Source organism: Oryctolagus cuniculus, chromosome 14 (genome assembly GCF_964237555.1).
Source record: "Oryctolagus cuniculus chromosome 14, mOryCun1.1, whole genome shotgun sequence".
NCBI classification, from domain to species: Eukaryota; Metazoa; Chordata; class Mammalia; order Lagomorpha; family Leporidae; genus Oryctolagus; species Oryctolagus cuniculus.
Genome location: NC_091445.1, coordinates 59,996,730 through 60,012,981, shown reverse-complemented (window position 1 = coordinate 60,012,981; position 16,252 = coordinate 59,996,730). Strand labels below are relative to the sequence as shown.

General features: G+C 47.8%; 2 protein-coding genes across 3 annotated transcripts in view; one reads left to right on the top strand and one right to left on the bottom strand.

The window, feature by feature from the left end:
• Positions 1-9,901, top strand: part of SLC45A2 (solute carrier family 45 member 2) — a 48,609-nt gene extending 38,708 nt beyond the window's left edge. For both annotated transcript variants that reach the window (XM_070056898.1, XM_002714118.4), the window contains 2 exons: positions 340-551; positions 4,339-9,901. In XM_070056898.1, coding sequence (XP_069912999.1) covers positions 340-551; positions 4,339-4,566 — 440 coding nt within the window. In that variant the 3' untranslated portion in view covers positions 4,567-9,901. The remainder of the gene's footprint in view (positions 1-339; positions 552-4,338) is intronic.
• RXFP3 (relaxin family peptide receptor 3) lies at positions 9,888-14,360 on the bottom strand. Its single transcript, XM_017344667.3, has one exon. The coding sequence runs from the start codon at positions 12,726-12,728 to the stop codon at positions 11,331-11,333; it is 1,398 nt and encodes a 465-aa protein (XP_017200156.1). The 5' UTR covers positions 12,729-14,360; the 3' UTR covers positions 9,888-11,330.
• Positions 14,361-16,252: the final 1,892 nt, after the last annotated feature.

The following is a 16,252-nucleotide window of genomic DNA, read 5'->3' as shown; positions in this document are numbered from 1 at the left end:
TGCATCCCGAGAGTCCCACAGTCAAGGTGAGGCTTCTCATCCCCTCTTCTGCATCCTTTTGCCCTTCAGCTGCCTGCTGAACAGTGCCTGGCCCTCCTCTGTGGGAATGAAAACCAGTCTAGCAAAGCAACCTCAGGCTGCCCTGTATGTGAAGGATTTAAGATGGAATCCAAAGCCAGATGTTTTCAACCCACAGATAAGGAGGCTCTTTTGTTTCTGACTCAGTATCAAAGGGCGTCTCCTAAAAGAAAGTGAATCTTCAAAAGAAAAGATTGTCTGACATTACTGAGTGCTGTGAGGCGCCACCAGCTGTAATCTCTCCCTCTCTTCTCCCCACAGACTTTCAGAAGTCTTTGGTATCCTACATCGGATTAAAGGGTCTTTACTTCATGGGGTATTTTCTGTTTGGCCTGGGGACAGGATTTATTGGGCTCTTCCCGAACGTCTACTCCACCCTGGTCCTGTGTGCCTTGTTTGGCGTAATGTCCAGCACTCTATACACCGTGCCCTTTAACCTCATTGCCGAGTACCACCGTGAGGAGGAGGAGGAGGTGCGTCATCGTCGTTGAACCCTTGCCCTGGGTAACACTGGGAGTCACCTGCAGGCTGGGGTGGGGGATTTTGTAGGAAAGTTCCAAGTGGAGCTGGAAAATAATGGTTCTTGAAAGAGCAGAACAAAGATGCTCACCCACTCATCAGCATGGTGTGAGGCAGGCATAACCAGCAGTCTAGCTGCTTCCTCCCTCTGGCACCCCGTGTTCCTGATGAGCTGTGTGGCAAGGAGCCTTACTCCTGTTTGTCTGATTAGGAATAGGGGCTCAGTAATGCCAAGAATCCAGCTCACAAACACACAGAGACAAAGAAAGGAGAATCTGGCTCTTCTCCATCCTCCCCACACATACCCCCAGTGCACCTGCAACATTTTTGGATGGCCACAATGAGGGTCTCTCCATTTCCACCCAGAAGAGGTGCAGAGGTGCTTCAGGAAGCTTTGGGTCATAGACAACATTGTTTTGGGGAGTCCAGGCTTTAGTAAGTGTGCAGGGAATGAAGATGTAGCCATCAGTGGTCATCCCTACCAGGCTATCCTGAGTGGGACTATCCCATCTACACTTAGAAACTCAGATTAGAGAGCAGGATGCCATCCAGTCCTTAAAAGAACACGGGATTGGGTATTTCTCCTCTAAAATTAACACTTTTTATCAAACATGCAACTTTTTCTGCTCCTTTGCTGGGGCAGCAAAAAAAAAAAAAAAAGAAAAGAAAAAAGAAAAAAACTAGATAACTTTGACTTTAATCCATCTCAGCTTGAAACTGCAAAAACACTGAACTCATGTCCATGTGACAGTAAATCCAGCCTGCTTTTCCATCATTTGATCTGGTAAACACAGCAGGGCAGAGCTATAATGGGAGTTAGATCCTTTCAAACGGGAGTTGTAGATGTCCTCACACCCAGGCAAACATTGTAGGCGATGTTTCAGTGCCTGACAAGGATTTTGCTGTTAAAGAGAGGGTCACTGTAAAGAACTTTCCCTCCCAGGAGATAGTCACATGGCAGGAAGGCAAAAATACATGAATTTTAGACTCCAAGAAACCAGGATTCAAATTCTTCCTCCCTCACTCCAAAGCTGTGTGGCACTGGAGAGGTTACTAATTAATTACTTAGAAAGAGTTCATTTTAATTTTTTAAAGTATTAAAAATAATTTTATTAGAAAGGTAGAGAGAGGGAGACACACACACACACACACACACACACACACACACATCTCCTGTCCACTGGTTCACTCCCCAAATACCCATAGCAGCTGGAACTGGGCAAGACCAAAGCCAAAAGCCCAGAGCCTAGAATTCAATCTGAGCCTCCTATGTGGGTTGCAGAGACACAAGTATTTAGGCCACGACCTGATTCCTCTCAGGACCTGCATTAGCAGGAAGGTGAATTAGAAACAGAGCCAGAATCTGCACCAGGGACTATGATATGGGATGCAAGTGTCCCAAGAAATGTTTGGCTACTGCATCAAATACCTGCCCCAAGAATTTATTTTTAAATGAAATAATATAACCATGGTTCAACAATCACAATGATATATAAAAGTACACACTGTGAAGTAACTGCTTCTAGGACTTTCCTACTTGTTCCCAGTCCTACTATGTTGCAGTCTTATTTCCTGTTTAGCTTTCAAGTCTTTAAGTGAAAATAAAGCAAATATGAATCAATTCTTCAGTTTTCTTTATCTCACTTAAAGAATAACATACATTTCCAGCACAGCACTCTTTTTCTGAGTAGTATAGGAAATCATTCTTCAAATCATTCTTATTGCAAAATAGGAATAATAAAATGTACCATATAGGGTTGTTGAAAATTAAACAAGGCTGCTGCCACGGCTCAATAGGCTAATCCTCCACCTGCAGCGCCGGCACCCCGGTTCTAGTCCCGGTCGGGGCACCGGATTCTGTCCCGGTCGCTCCTTTTCCAGTCCAGCTCTCTGCTGTGGCCCGGAAGTGCAGTGGAGGATGGCCCAAGTGCTTGGGCCCTGCACCCCATGGGAGACCAGGAGAAGCACCTGGCTCCTGGCTTCAGATCAGCTTGGTGTGCTGGCTGCAGCGTGCTGGTGCAGCGGCCATTGGAGGGTGAACCAATGGAAAAAGGAAGACCTTTCTCTCTGTCTCTCCCTCTTTCTCACTGTCCACTCTGCCTGTCAAAAAAAAAAAAAAACTTTATTTTTTATTTTTTTAACTTGTATTTATTTTATTTAATGAATATAATTTCAAAAGTACAGCTTATGGATTACAATGGCTCCCCCCCCCAATAACTTCCCTCCCACCCCCACTCTCTCTTTCCTTCCATTCACATCAAGATTCATTTTCAATTCTCTTTATATACAGAAGATCAATTTAGTATATATTAAGTAAAGATTTCATCAGTTTGCACCCACACAGAAACACAAAGTGAAAAATACTGTTTGAGTACTAGTTATAGCATTAAATCACAATGTACAGCACATTAAGGACAGAGATCCTACATGAGGAGTAAGTGCACAGTGACTCCTGTTGTTGACTTAACAAATTGACACTCTTGTTTATGGTGTCAGTAATTACCCTAGGCTCTTGTCATGAGTTGCCAAGGCTATGGAAGCCTTTTGAGTTCACCGACTCTGATTTTATTTAGACAAGGTCATAGTCAAAGTGGAAGTTCTCTCCTCCCTTCAGAGAAAGGTACCTCCTTTTTTGATGACCTGTTCTTCCCACTGGGATCTCACTCACAGAGATCTTTCATTTAGGTCATTTTTTTTTTTGCCATAGTGTTTTGGCTTTCCATGCCTGAAATACTCTCATGGGGTGATCCCTGTTAAATATAAGAGTGGGAATAAGAGAGGGATGAGATATACAATTTGGGACATGCTTAATTGGACTTGCCCCAAATGGTAGAGTTAGATACATACCAGGGGATTCCAATTCAATCCCATCAAGGTGGCCTGTACCAATGCCATCTCACTTGTCCAAGTGATCAATTTCTGTTCACAGTTGATCATAATGATAGGACTAAGAGTCAAAGGGATCACATAAATAAGACTAGTGTCTGCAAATACTGATAGAATAAAAAAAAGGAAGAGAACGATCCAACATGGGAAGTGGGATACACAGCAGACTCATAGAATGGCGGATGTCCTAAACAGCACTCTGGCCTCAGAATCATCCCTTAAGGCATTCAAGTTTTTTTTTTTTTTTTTTTTTTTTTTTTTTTTTTTTTTTTTTTTTTTTTTTTATCAGTGATTTGACATCCTTCTGAAAATTTTTAAATTTTTAAAACTAAGAAACCGAAGAATTGGTATTTATTGAGCTTCTGCTACATTGTATTTACTCTCTTCTTAGGAAGAGGCAATTTTGCATATTTTAATCATTTAGCTTCGTTTTATGTTAATGAAGGCATCTGAGGCTTTGTTGTGGGTAAGGAAGGCTGCACGGAGCAGGAAGGGGAAGGGCTTCCCGGGCCCTAAGTCAGGGTTGGTGACCAGTGCCTTGCTGGGCAAATGCAGCCTGTCACCTGTTTTTGTGCAGTCCACGAGACAGGGATTTCCTTTACATTTTTAAGTTATTGAAAAAACATATCAAAAGAAGGATAATATTTAGTGCCAAGTGAAAATGCCATGTGATCAAATGCCAGTGTCCATAAAATGGTTGGAACTCAATTTGTTGACCGGTAAGATCATTTTGCACCATGGCAGCAGTGTTGAGTAGTCATAGGATCCAGAGCGATCTTCAGAGAAAGTTTGTCCGCCTGTACCCTCCGCGACAGTTCCTCACGATCAAATGCTGTTCCTGTGCTTCTCTTGCAGAGGCACAAGCTGGCCCCAGGAGGGGCCCTGGACAGCAGCGGGCGAGGGAAGGGCGTGGACTGTGCTGCACTCACCTGCATGGTGCAGCTGGCTCAGATCCTGGTCGGCGGTGGCCTGGGCTTCCTGGTCAACACAGCCGGGAGCGTCATTGTCGTGGTGATCACAGCCTCTGCAGTGGCATTGATCGGCTGCTGCTTCGTGGCTCTCTTTGTTAGATACGTGAATTAGGTCAATAAAGAGACATTGATCCTACCCTTTGACAGGTGACACGCATGGCATAAAACCAGTCTTTTTGGAAATTTTGCATCCTGGGGGTCTGCCCTTTGGATTCCCGTGCTGTGATTTCAGTTGTGGTCAGCAGCCTCCTACACTGTCCAGTCCTCTGCACAGCAGTCCTCCTATTTGGGCACCATCACGTGGGCTATGTCTCCGTGCACTGGGGGCAATGAGTGTGTGTGGGTGGTAGCAGCAATGAGCACCCTCCCTACTGCCTCTCAGCATGTAAGTTGGAGAGACAGAGTGAACCTCTAGGCCTTGATGAAACTTGAGAAGCAGACTAATTGCATATGATGTCATTTGCACATGACACTTGGATTTGTTTTATGGCATATTTTTTTCTATCTTAACCAGGAGCCGTTTGTAGTTGGGGAGTCATATTTCATCAAATATGCCAAATATTATGCTGATGATTTGTGGTATTACTTTATTCATATTTAATTTGCTCATAATTAATTCCTATTAATTTATGATGCTTCTGGCAAATCTGCCCAAATGTCTCATGCTGGAGGATTTGCTACCTTCAAGCAGCTTATTTCATTGACACAGGGAAAAAATAAGTCCTTTCTAGTCCACGCTCTTTTTTCCCTCCTCTGGAGTTGATATTAAGTCTTTCAAAAAACAGCCTCCGGTTTCTGCTGTGATCTTCTGTTCTACAGGCTAAGCAGTTTTTCGCCAACCATTCCTCTTCAGCTGCTCCTAATAGGGTGAGGTTTTTAGCAGTCTCCAGAGACGAGCAAGGCTTAATAGAATGATCACAAACTTTGGCATCAGGCTGGTTTAGAATCCTGGCTTTGTTATCCAGCAGCAAACGGACTTCCTTCAGCCACATCTGCCCATCTGCACATTTAGAATGGTTGTTCCTACCTCAGTCATGAGTAATGACACAAAACTCCGAGAGTGCTTCCCACTGCACTAAGTATTTCACCTGTGTTCATCAGCAGTCCTGGGAGCTGGTGCTGTCACTCACTGGTCTCATTATGAGGATGAGGAAACTGAGGCAGAGAGTTCTAGAACTCACCTGAAATCAGCCAGGTCACTAGTGGCAGAGCTGCGCTTTGCACCCTGGTACTTTGGTTCTGTTGCTTCCTGTGCCCACAGCACCTAGGCTGGGCTGGCCCTGGTTGGTGCTCAACAAATGACAGCGAGTGCACCAGACTACTGCTAGTGGTTCATCCTCCTGTTCCCCCACCCCAGGTCTTCTCTGGTCTTAAGCGTTTGCCTGTACCACACCCAGTGAGCCTGACTAGTGCAGAATGGAGATTTGTCCTTCTGTATTCAGGAGTTAATGCTGTGCTGCTATCTGACCTCATCTCGGAGTCTGGGCGTGCACTCATGGATTGCCTCCATTGGATTTCTAACCATCCCAGGTCTTTGTTGCCAGGAAGGAAAAAATGAAATGAACTGTCTTTGAGATACTGTAGTCGTTTGTCCCATACATAGTAGAATTTATGGGCTCAGAGCATGGCCAGGCCCCTGCAGCATCAGCTCATAGAGGCAGTGATCCTGGGAAGAGGAAGCATGTCCTGCTTGTCCTCTGGAAAGCTTTGGGTCCTCTTACACACAACTGTTGGGTGGATGAGGGGCTCAGGAGCACTCCTAGCATTTGTGGAGTCCAGCCCGCAAGTATGGATGCAGACCCAGGTCCACAGCCCGTTCGTCTTCCCTTCTCCTTGCATTCTTATTTCTGTCCAGCACCTTGTGAGTCCTTGTGTGCACTTTGCCTTCAGCACATCCATGGTCTCCCACAACCCTTCACCCCCTGCCACTCCTGCAAACAGCCCTCCTTACCCCCTCTCATACTAGGGTCTCATAGCCTCAGTCGTGTGCTTTGCCCTCTGGGGGGTGGATTCCAGAAAGGATTTGTGAGGGATTTGTCAACGGACTCAGGGGTGTTTGGATGAATTATTCTGAGGTCTGAGGTACTGGCACATGATCTAGAAGGTGGGGGGCACAGGCTGCACTCAGCCCGGTGGGTTCCCTGTGCAGAAAAGAGCGCAGCTGGAGGGAGACAGGTAGAGCTGAGTCCTCTAATGATAAAACCCAGAGCAGGGGCCCAAGGCCAAGAGCAGCTTTGCAGATTACTATCCCAAAAACACAGCCTGCAAGCAGATCCGTTGTCATTCAGTGTTTCAGCTTCCTCCTTCCAGTGGTCTCCAAACGCAGCTAGATTCCTGTCATCTCAATTTGTTCTCTTCCTCCTCCTCCTGCCTGGGCTTGTACTTTGCTGCTGCAATTCTCTCAACTGCTTTCTCCTTGATTAAAAAGCCTGCTCTTTGCTGCTACCTGGTTATCACAATGGGAACTGCGGCAGGGTTAGTGTTGTAGGCTGGGACATCTGGAACATCCTTGTGGAGCAGGCCACATGTGTGTATGTGCAGAAAGGGCAAGAGGGCTGATGGAGGGCTGGGGGCTCCTTCCTGTTCACTGCTTACCTGTGTTACCAGCAGGACACACATCTTCCTTACCTGACACCAAGCACTCCAGGCTCCTGTAGTTTATCCCATTCTTTCCAGATCTCTGGTGCTGTCCTCACCAGGCTGGGCTGTCTTCTCAGACCCGAGTGCATTGTTGTTTCATTTATCAACCCTCAAGCATTATTCTCTCCAAACCAGCACTTCTCGTGCTCTGCCACCCTACTCCTATTAGTGCCTCACTTGCAGATAAAACTCTCCCGTTCTTTATAGGATGCATGTGGACAACTACCCTATCTTTGCCATTCTTCTTTCCACCCTCTTCTCCACATCTTTCAGCCTCATCATCCATCCTGAGAAAATGAGGTCATGACTGACTTAGAGGAATAATCAGGAAAAACCCCTGCTTCCATGGGGTTTTGCTTGGGGTATTGAGGGTCACATACTCAGAGGACCCCGTGTCAGTACTCTGAGCATTATAAAAGAAGTGGAACCAAACCACCTTTCTTGCTTCACCTATCTGCACTGCCTTTGTAAAGTTTAGAAATGAAACATCCTGGGACCAGCACTGTGGTATAGCGGGTAAAGACACTGCCTGCCCTGCCGACATCCCATATGGGCTCCAGTCTGAGTCCCGGCTGCTCCACTTCCGATTCAGCTCTCTGCTATAGCCTGGGAAAGCAGTAGAAGATGGCCCAAGTCCTTGGGCTCCTGTACCCACGTGGGAAACCTGGAAGAAGCTCCTGTTCCTGGCTTCGGATCGGCTCAGCTCCAGGGGTTGCGCCCATCTGGGGAGTGAACTAGTGGATGGAAGACCATTCTCTCTGCCTCTCCTTTCTGTGTAACTCTGACTTTGAAATAAATAAGTACATCTTTAAAAAAAATAAATGAGACATCCTGCAGGGTTCATACTGATTTACTGTTTCTCTAAAGACTGTTCTGGTATTGGAAGATTTAGAAATGACTGGATGGGGGAGCTGGGAAATTGATCCATCCTATATGGTCCCTCAAGAAGTTAACTCTGATCAATGACAGGGCATCATCTTTGTTACAAATGAAACTTCTTTTTTATTTATTTATTTATTTTTATTTTTTGACAGGCAGAGTGGACAGTGAGAGAGAGAGAGACAGAGAGAAAGGTCTTCCTTTGCCGTTGGTTCACCCTCCAATGGCCGCCGCGGCCGGCGCTGCGGCCGGTGCACCTCGCTGATCCGATGGCAGGAGCCAGGAGCCAGGTGCTTTTCCTGGTCTCCCATGGGGTGCAGGGCCCAAGCACCTGGGCCATCCTCCACTGCACTCCCTGGCCACAGCAGAGAGCTGGCCTGGAAGAGGGGCAACCGAGACAGAATCCGGCGCCCCAACCGGGACTAGAACCCGGTGTGCCGGCGCCGCTAGGCGGAGGATTAGCCTAGTGAGCCACGGCGCCGGCTCGAAACTTCTTTTAGATGGGACATCAGATAGGATACTGAGCTGAGGAAGGGAGCTATAGCAGTTATGATCCCCTCCACACACCCACTAAAACATGATGTGCAAATACTTTACTCATTGTACTCAGTTCCACTGAAGTTTGACCAACTGGGTAGAATCCAATTTTAAAAAGCCTTTAAGCACTGTTGGGACCTCAAATGCTTCTTCTCAGTACACTAACAACCTGTTCTCTCTGGCAAAAAAGTTCTGTTTCCAGACAGATAAAACAAATGTAAGGACACATATAACTTCAATGGAAATCCTGGGAAGGAGTAGGGGAAGCCAGTGCTTTGCTTCCTGCCTCCTCAATCAAGCATACATTCCAGCCTCCAGGCCTTCGGTCACACTATGCCCTCAGCTTCAAATGTCTTCATGACTCCCTCACCACCCTGCATCGGGCCCACACTGTGCCCTGTATGTCAAATACCCCTTTGACCAGGAAGTCTCTGAATCCCTCCTGGGGAATCATCTTCCTTTCCCCTGTCTTCCCTCTGAGTTTTCTTTTAGCCTTGCTGTGGTGCTCCCTGTCTGATCTTGCTTGTGTCCATGGCTGGCTGCCCTTCTAAACATGAAGTCAGGAATGTATCTGGACCATGGACCTTACCTCAGCACCCAACACAAGGTTTGGCAAGAGGTACACGTGAAAACTATTGGCTGATGTCAGTTGAGTTGACTATTTCCTTTCCAACCCCTTTGTCCTTGTGGAGGACAGAAATCACGGTCATGGATCCCCCTGTTATGGTCTCAGAAGCCTTCAGCTTTGGATTTGGACAGGCAATGCTTTCCACAGAGCTGTTTCATATGAAGACCTCACTTCTAGCCTCTTCTGTCTTTCCAGTGCCCATATAGCATAACACACACACTCCAAAACACTTTTCTGAGTTCTAAGCTACTTACACATGAACTTATTGTCCCAACTGAAGTGATAAGTTGTTTTAACAGGAGTTTCTTACTAAAAGTTTAGTATGGGTGTTATGCAGGGGTATGCTACTGTTGGTTCTTACTAGTGTTCACTCATTTATTTTGTATTTTGGGGGACACCTCCACTTTTGTTATCCCAATTGTTATTCAGTATCAACAAATTTTCTCCCCAAGGAAAGACTAATTTGACTACTTCAGAAACATGAGTCTGGTTTCTAAAAGAACTAACTTCTCAAGACTGCTCAGGACTGAAATTGGGCAGTTTTGTTTTTGTGGCAAGGGATGAGTGGTTAGCAATTTCACTGTGTTGTGTGACAAAGCAGGACAAGCAAGGGAGGCTGGAGTTTTACATCTCACATTTTGAGCTTACATCTGAAACACTGCAGAAAAATTTCCAACAAAATCACTCAGCAATTCTACAGCTCAGAGACATGTATTTTCTAATAACGATTTATTGTATTAAAATAACCACAATACTGCCTACATTGCTGGTTTCTTGACCCCAAACCAAATCATCAAGGAGAACAGTAGTGCTGCTATCAAAGCAAGCATATGAATGGGGACGCTGAGGTGTGATCCCAGTTCTCAGAGCAGCTCAAGACAGGACTTTGTGAGGGTCTCCAATATTCAACGGCTGTGACTAGAAGAGAGCTGTCATGAGAAATCTGTCATTCTTCGGAGACAGCCACAGAGACTGGAAGTTGGGGGGTGGGCGGGATTCATCACACATGCTCAATGTGCAAAGCACAAATGGAATGGGTTAAGGTAATGTCCTATGGGAATTCTATTTCTGCTTTCTCTTGTGAACAGTATGAGCAGTAAATAACCCACACCTGATATTCCGGGGCGTGCCCTCAAACCAGCACCTCCCCTCCCCTCCTCCCTTTAGGACAGGTTTTGCTTCTCTTCCCTTCTGTTTCTCACCCTGCCCCTTCTCTTGAAAGATCAGACTTCAGCTCCGAGGATTTGCTTGGCAAGAGCCCCCTGCACATTGGAACAGCATTGCTAGCTCAGCCTCCTAAGAACGGCCCTGAGCCACGCCTCTTGTCTGGGCCACAGCCTCAAAGGGGAATCCGGATTTTCACGGAGGGAAGAGGAAGGGCCTCAGGAGCGCCCCCACCCTCCAGTAGAGCTCTGGTAGGCGTTCTGGGCCCGGCTCACCTGCGGCTCCCAGAACGGAGCTCAGTCTCCAGGTACCCAGAGAGCCCTCAAAAGTGAAGCGCCAGGGCTTTCAGCCCGCGCCTGGAGCTCCACTTCCTGTTGTTACCAAATGAACAGGTGAGCCCACGTTTTCCTTCTTGGGACAGTACCCCGACGTGGTTCTCTCCTCAGTCCCTGTAGTCAGCTCCCTCTCGCGCGGCCACACTACTCTTAAGTGAATCGCTCCCCCTTGCTGGCGGCAGGTGTTATGCTCCTGGTGACTTCTGAGCTCAGAGGCCGATGAGGTAGGACGCAGAAAGTGCCCAGCCTCCCAAAGCAGGGTGATCAATGCTACAATGACTCGGAGGGAGGTGCTTCTCCTCCCACACTCCCCCTGGGAATGGACCAACACGCCCCCTCTTCTAACAAGGGGGAAAGTTTCTTGCCTCTAAAACTCCAGGCTCTCTAGACACTTTGAGTTGGACCTTTGCACAGCCACAGCCTCCAGGGCCAAAGCGTAGAGGGAGGGATCTGAGAGAGCCGCACCTCTCGCTGGAGGCAGCCGGCAGCCATTATCAAAGACTTTGAAAGTCGCTGGAAAAAATGCGCTCCATTGTGCACCTTGTGGCTGAGCCTCACTCTCAAACCCTTGCTTCTCTGCATTCCCGGTGCCGCTTCTTTTGTGGGCGCCGCCACACTGGAGCACCATCCCCTTCCCACCTACTTCAAGGCCATTTTGCCCAACAGACCTCACACCCTGGGCCTCCGCCGGCGTTAGTAGGCGGAGCTGCTGGGCAGCAGGTCGTAGTGCCCCCCGCTGTAGACCACGACGCCAGGCGGGTAGTAGAGCAGGTCGGGCTCGGCGGCTGCGTGGATTGGCGCCAGGGCCTGCAGCCCGTGGTCTTCGGGTTCTGGCTTAGTGGTGGCGGTGAAGGGGCGCATGCTGGTGAGCGAAGGCGACGCGATGCGCCACAGCAGGCTCTTGAGCGCCTTGCGGAACTCACGGCGCACGAGACAGTAGAGGATGGGGTTGAGGCAGCTGTTGGAGTGTGCCAGGCACACGCTCACTGGGAATGCGTACACCTGGCACAGGAAGTACTCTTGGCTGAAGGGCACCGCATTGAACTTGATGAGGATGCTCCAGGTGGTGAGCGCCTGGTTGGGCAGCCAGCAGAGGAAGAAGGAGAGAACGACGATGGTCACTGACTTGGTGACCTTGGCCCGTCTCCGGGCGCTGGCTCCCGTCAGGCCGCCCCTGGCCGCTGTCCCTCCTTCGGTCCCCACCACACGACGATCGGAGATGAAGCGCACCAGCAGCAGGTAGCACAGGCTGATGACGCCCAGAGGCAGCAGGAAGCCCAGCAGCACCTTTTGCGAGTGGTACAGGCCCAGCCAGAACTGCCGGTCGCCGCCCAGCAACTTGTCCGGGAAGCGTACCAGGCACAGCTCGTCGCCCATCACCTTGATCGTGGTGGAGAAGATGGCATTGGGCAGCGAGGCCAGCACGGCTGAAGCCCAGATGAACACGCACAGGGCTTTGGCCGAGAAGCAGCAGCTGTCTCCCAGGCTTTGGCCGCAGCAGTCGCACCGGCTGTGCCCTTGGGTCCGGTGGCTCTTTAGAGCCGAGGCCACCGAGTAGTAGCGCACCACGCTCATGGCGGTGAGGAAGAAGACGCTGGCGTACATGTTCATGGACGTCACGACAGACACGATCTTACACATGGCGTTGCCAAAGGGCCATCTGAAGTCGAGCGCATTCTCCATGGCCCAGAAGGGCAAGGTGAGCACGAACTGGAAGTCTGTCAGCGCCAGGTTGGTGACGAAGAGGTTGATGGAGGACTTGCGCCAGCCCTGCTTGCTCTTCATCAGGTACAGCACCAGCAGGTTGCCCGCCAGCCCCAGCGCGCAAACCACCCAGTACACTGCGCTGATAAGGATCCGCACCCGCGCTTCCGTGTCCGCACTCTCCGCCGCGACACTGCCGGGGGGCGCGCCGTCCGGCAGCTCCAGCCCCAGCTCCCACCACAAGTCCTGTAGCTGCAGCGACCCGTTGACACTTGAGTTGGCAGCTTCCAGGAGGTCCGGTACCAGACCCAAGAGTCCTGCGAGCTCGTCCCCGCCGGCCGCCGCCTTCTTCATGGTGTTCATCGCGGCTGTCGCAGCCACCTGCATGCGCAGGTGCCTCTAGGGCATGTTCCGGGGGGCGAGACTGTAGGGAGCACGATTGGCAGCGGGTTTAGTCCCCAGGCAAGCGCGCGGCCAGTGCGCGGGAGCTTTCAAAGTAGCCGCTGAAGACAGCGCCTGGGAAGCGAGTGCAGATGGGGGTCAGAGCGCAGGTTCTGGAGTTGAACTCAGCGGCTGCTCCGGAGAGGGGCAAGAGACCAGAGAAATGCAGCTCCCCAGGCGAGCCAGCGGTCGGCGTCCCAGGCTGCCTGGGCCGGGGGCGCAGTCACCGGGTCCCCATGCATGCACGCCGCTGACTGCCTCCCTCCGTTCCCCGCTGTCACTTAGGGCGCTGGCGCCTAACCCACCCAGCCGCCCAGGGCCCGCGCCTGCCGTTTCCAATACCTTTGTCGGTTTTTCTCTACTGTTGCTGCTGAGAGAAAATGAGGTTGGGATGTTCTGGCTCCCCGGCTCTGACTGCCTGGAGGTCCGCGGGTGTCTGGATCTCTCCGCTATTGCCAACTCCGAGAGAGTTGCCGGCGGCGCTCGCCGGAGTTGTATCAGTGCTCGCAGACCCGCGGCGGCGGACCCCAAGGAGCATGCGTGGCTCCCGCGCGGAGCCAGGGGCGCTTTCCGAGGTGCTGAACGCAGCCGCGCCCGCGGGACAGGCAGAGCGCCCGCAACGCCTCTCTGCTTTCCCAAGATGCAGAAAGAAATGATCAGAACCCTTTATTGTCCTGTATTGCTGGAGAAAGCCTATTATAATCTGAGTTCCCTTTTCCTTCCTTATTCCCAAACATTGCGGCTCGAGCTATTTGGTTTTTTTTCTGAACTTCTCATTTCCATTTTATTATTGGAACGATCCTACCCGCTTCCGTTTTTACAGCAGTGATAGTGGCCTCCCGCACACTAAGACGATGGGTCCTAACGGAATACACAGAGGCGAGCTCCTCTTCTTCTACATCTTCCTCTCTGAGATGGGGTTTTCAAAGGGTCTCCACATAGCACAACTCTGGTTACTGTTGCCTGTACTTTACTGTGTTCTGAGAAGTGAAACTAAACATAGCAGAGAACAGGTGAGCCTGCTCCACCTGTACAGTCCTCATCCAGAACTCCCCAACAAATTGTTAGATTCACCCACACTGTCTTCATCTAGAGGTAGATGGAACAGAGGAGACCTTGGGGGGTGGCTATGGATGCAGTCTTCTAATTAACACTATTATTATAACCATCTATCTCTGTAAGGTGTTTTTCAGACCACTGGGAGTAAATTCTAGGGAATCTCTTAAATGCCTTTTGGCAAAGGAAACAGTGGAAACTGACTGGCTTCTGAATTTTGTGTTGTTGAAATTCCAGGTCAATTTCTCTGGTTAAATATGCTTTTAAAGAATGGATTTAAGAAATTTAAAAATTAAAAATGTTCCTCATTGAGACTAAACAGAAACAGAAGTATTGTAAGCATACAGTGATTGTCCTCACTCCTGGGGTAATGTGGAACTTGAGGCTTTGCTTGTGGAGATAAAATGAATGTGACTTCTAAGAAAAGAATATATAAAAAACACTTAGTAGTGAAGAAACATGGTGTGTCCCCCACCCCATAAAAAAAGGGAAACAGAAAAAAACCTTGATTCCCAGGCCAGAACACAGGTGGTTAGGAAAACTTCTCTGTGTGGATGCTAGATTGCTCTATCTTTTCACTAGAGGGCGCCAGGGCTTTAGAAAAAACAGAACCCAAGCCAAGCCCTCTCCTTTCCTCCTTGTATGCTCTGATTCTTCCTGAAAACACTTTATTCCCTGTTAGCAGCCCGACCTTCACACTCACTTTCGTTTTACTTTTTGCTAGTTCTTTCTCTGAAACAGTTTTATCTTTCATAATAGTGCAAGGTGTTATCAAAAAACAAGAAAGCCTATCCCAATGGCTAGACTAGAGTTTGATGCCTGACTCCAAGTGGTGATTCCAGTTTGCTGCAAATACAGACCCTGGAAGGCAGCAATGATGTCTCAAGTAGTTGAGTCCCTGCCACCCATATCAGAAACCTGGGTTGCATTGCCGACTGGCCTGTTGTAGCTATCTTGGCAGTGAACTAGAAGATGGAAACTGTTTCTTTTTTTCTCTCTTTCAAATAAATAAAATAAAATAAAGGAAGCCCGGGAAAAATTTGAAATCCCTCTGTTGTTAAGTTATTCATATGTTCACAATAATGGCCCTAATCAACCAAGTATACAGCTTTTTGTCTTAGTGCTTCTAGCCCTACCTAGGACCATATGAAAAAACTTCAAATTGTGGAAAAATAGAACTGCAAGGTAAGTTTAATTTGGTGCAAAAATTTTCAAATTTATGTATAGGTTTTTCATAGTATACATTTCCATGAACTTTTTATGAACCTCTTATCATGAATTTCAATGTTTTGGCACCAAAATAAACTTATTCTTAATTAGAGTTTCTACAAATTTGTTGAAGTACCCTTATATCTACTTTTTCTGCCTCAAATCATGTGAAGTTTTCACATTTTATTAAGAGTATTGCAAAGGGCTTGATCTGATGCATCTCACACTCATTGGCCATTTACTCTTTGCTGGGCACTGAGTGAGACTGAAGGATTTACTGTGACAAAAACCCTCTGTTTTGATCCTCTCTGAAACTTTTCCTTGAAATAAGTGTCCAATATAGCACTGTCTGTGACTGTATTTTTTGTTTAGTCTAGTGCATGACTAAGTTTTCTAGAATGTAATGATCTTTGGCAGATACATGGACAATAATTTTAGTTTGATTTTCCCTCTAATTTTGTTAAGATTTGGGCACATAATAAGCCATTATACAGTACTTTGATGAGTTGTTCCAGTTTCAATTTTTTGTTATCTCAAGGGTTTTCTATTTATGTTTGTTTTGAATGAACCATGAAACAGGAAGGATGCAGACCTTGTTTTACCACATGCATTGTGTTTTTCTCTATCCCCATCTTCCCCTCAAATTAAGGTTGGGTTGTTATGGATGTCCAGAGAAATATCCTATTACCTACAAGAAGTCCTTTCTCCTTCTTAGTGACAGAATGTGAGACCTTGAAACCATTTTCTGCACTGTATTTGTATGCTTGAAGCCATGTGAATTTTGTGAAGCCATGAGTGTGGACAATGTAAAAAGTATATCTTAGTTAATAACCACTGGAAACCCATAATCAGAGAATGTAAGAGAGCACTGGCTTTAGTCTTGGTATTTTGCAGAGGAAGCCTGAAGATGTGAAGGAATTTTCCCAGAATCCTATGGTTAGGAAGTAGCCACACTAGGTCTAAAATATAAGTGACTTCTCTTGTTCCATGTTCCATTTCTCAACTGGATCTGACTCAATCAGAATTTTTCAATAAAGTAGTGTGTGGTAGGCTGAATCACGAAGTACATCTGCATTCTGACTCCTGGGCCTTTGAATGTTACTTTATATGGACAAAAGGACTTCAATGAAATCAAAGGTCTTGACATCAGAGAGATGACTATGGATTATACAGATGGTCCCAATATATTCACAAGAGTCTTTATA

What these genes read in the sequence shown, in the direction of transcription:
- RXFP3 (XM_017344667.3), bottom strand. Translation starts at nt 12,728, where the DNA reads ATGCAGGTGGCTGCGACAGCCGCGATGAACACCATGAAGAAGGCGGCG.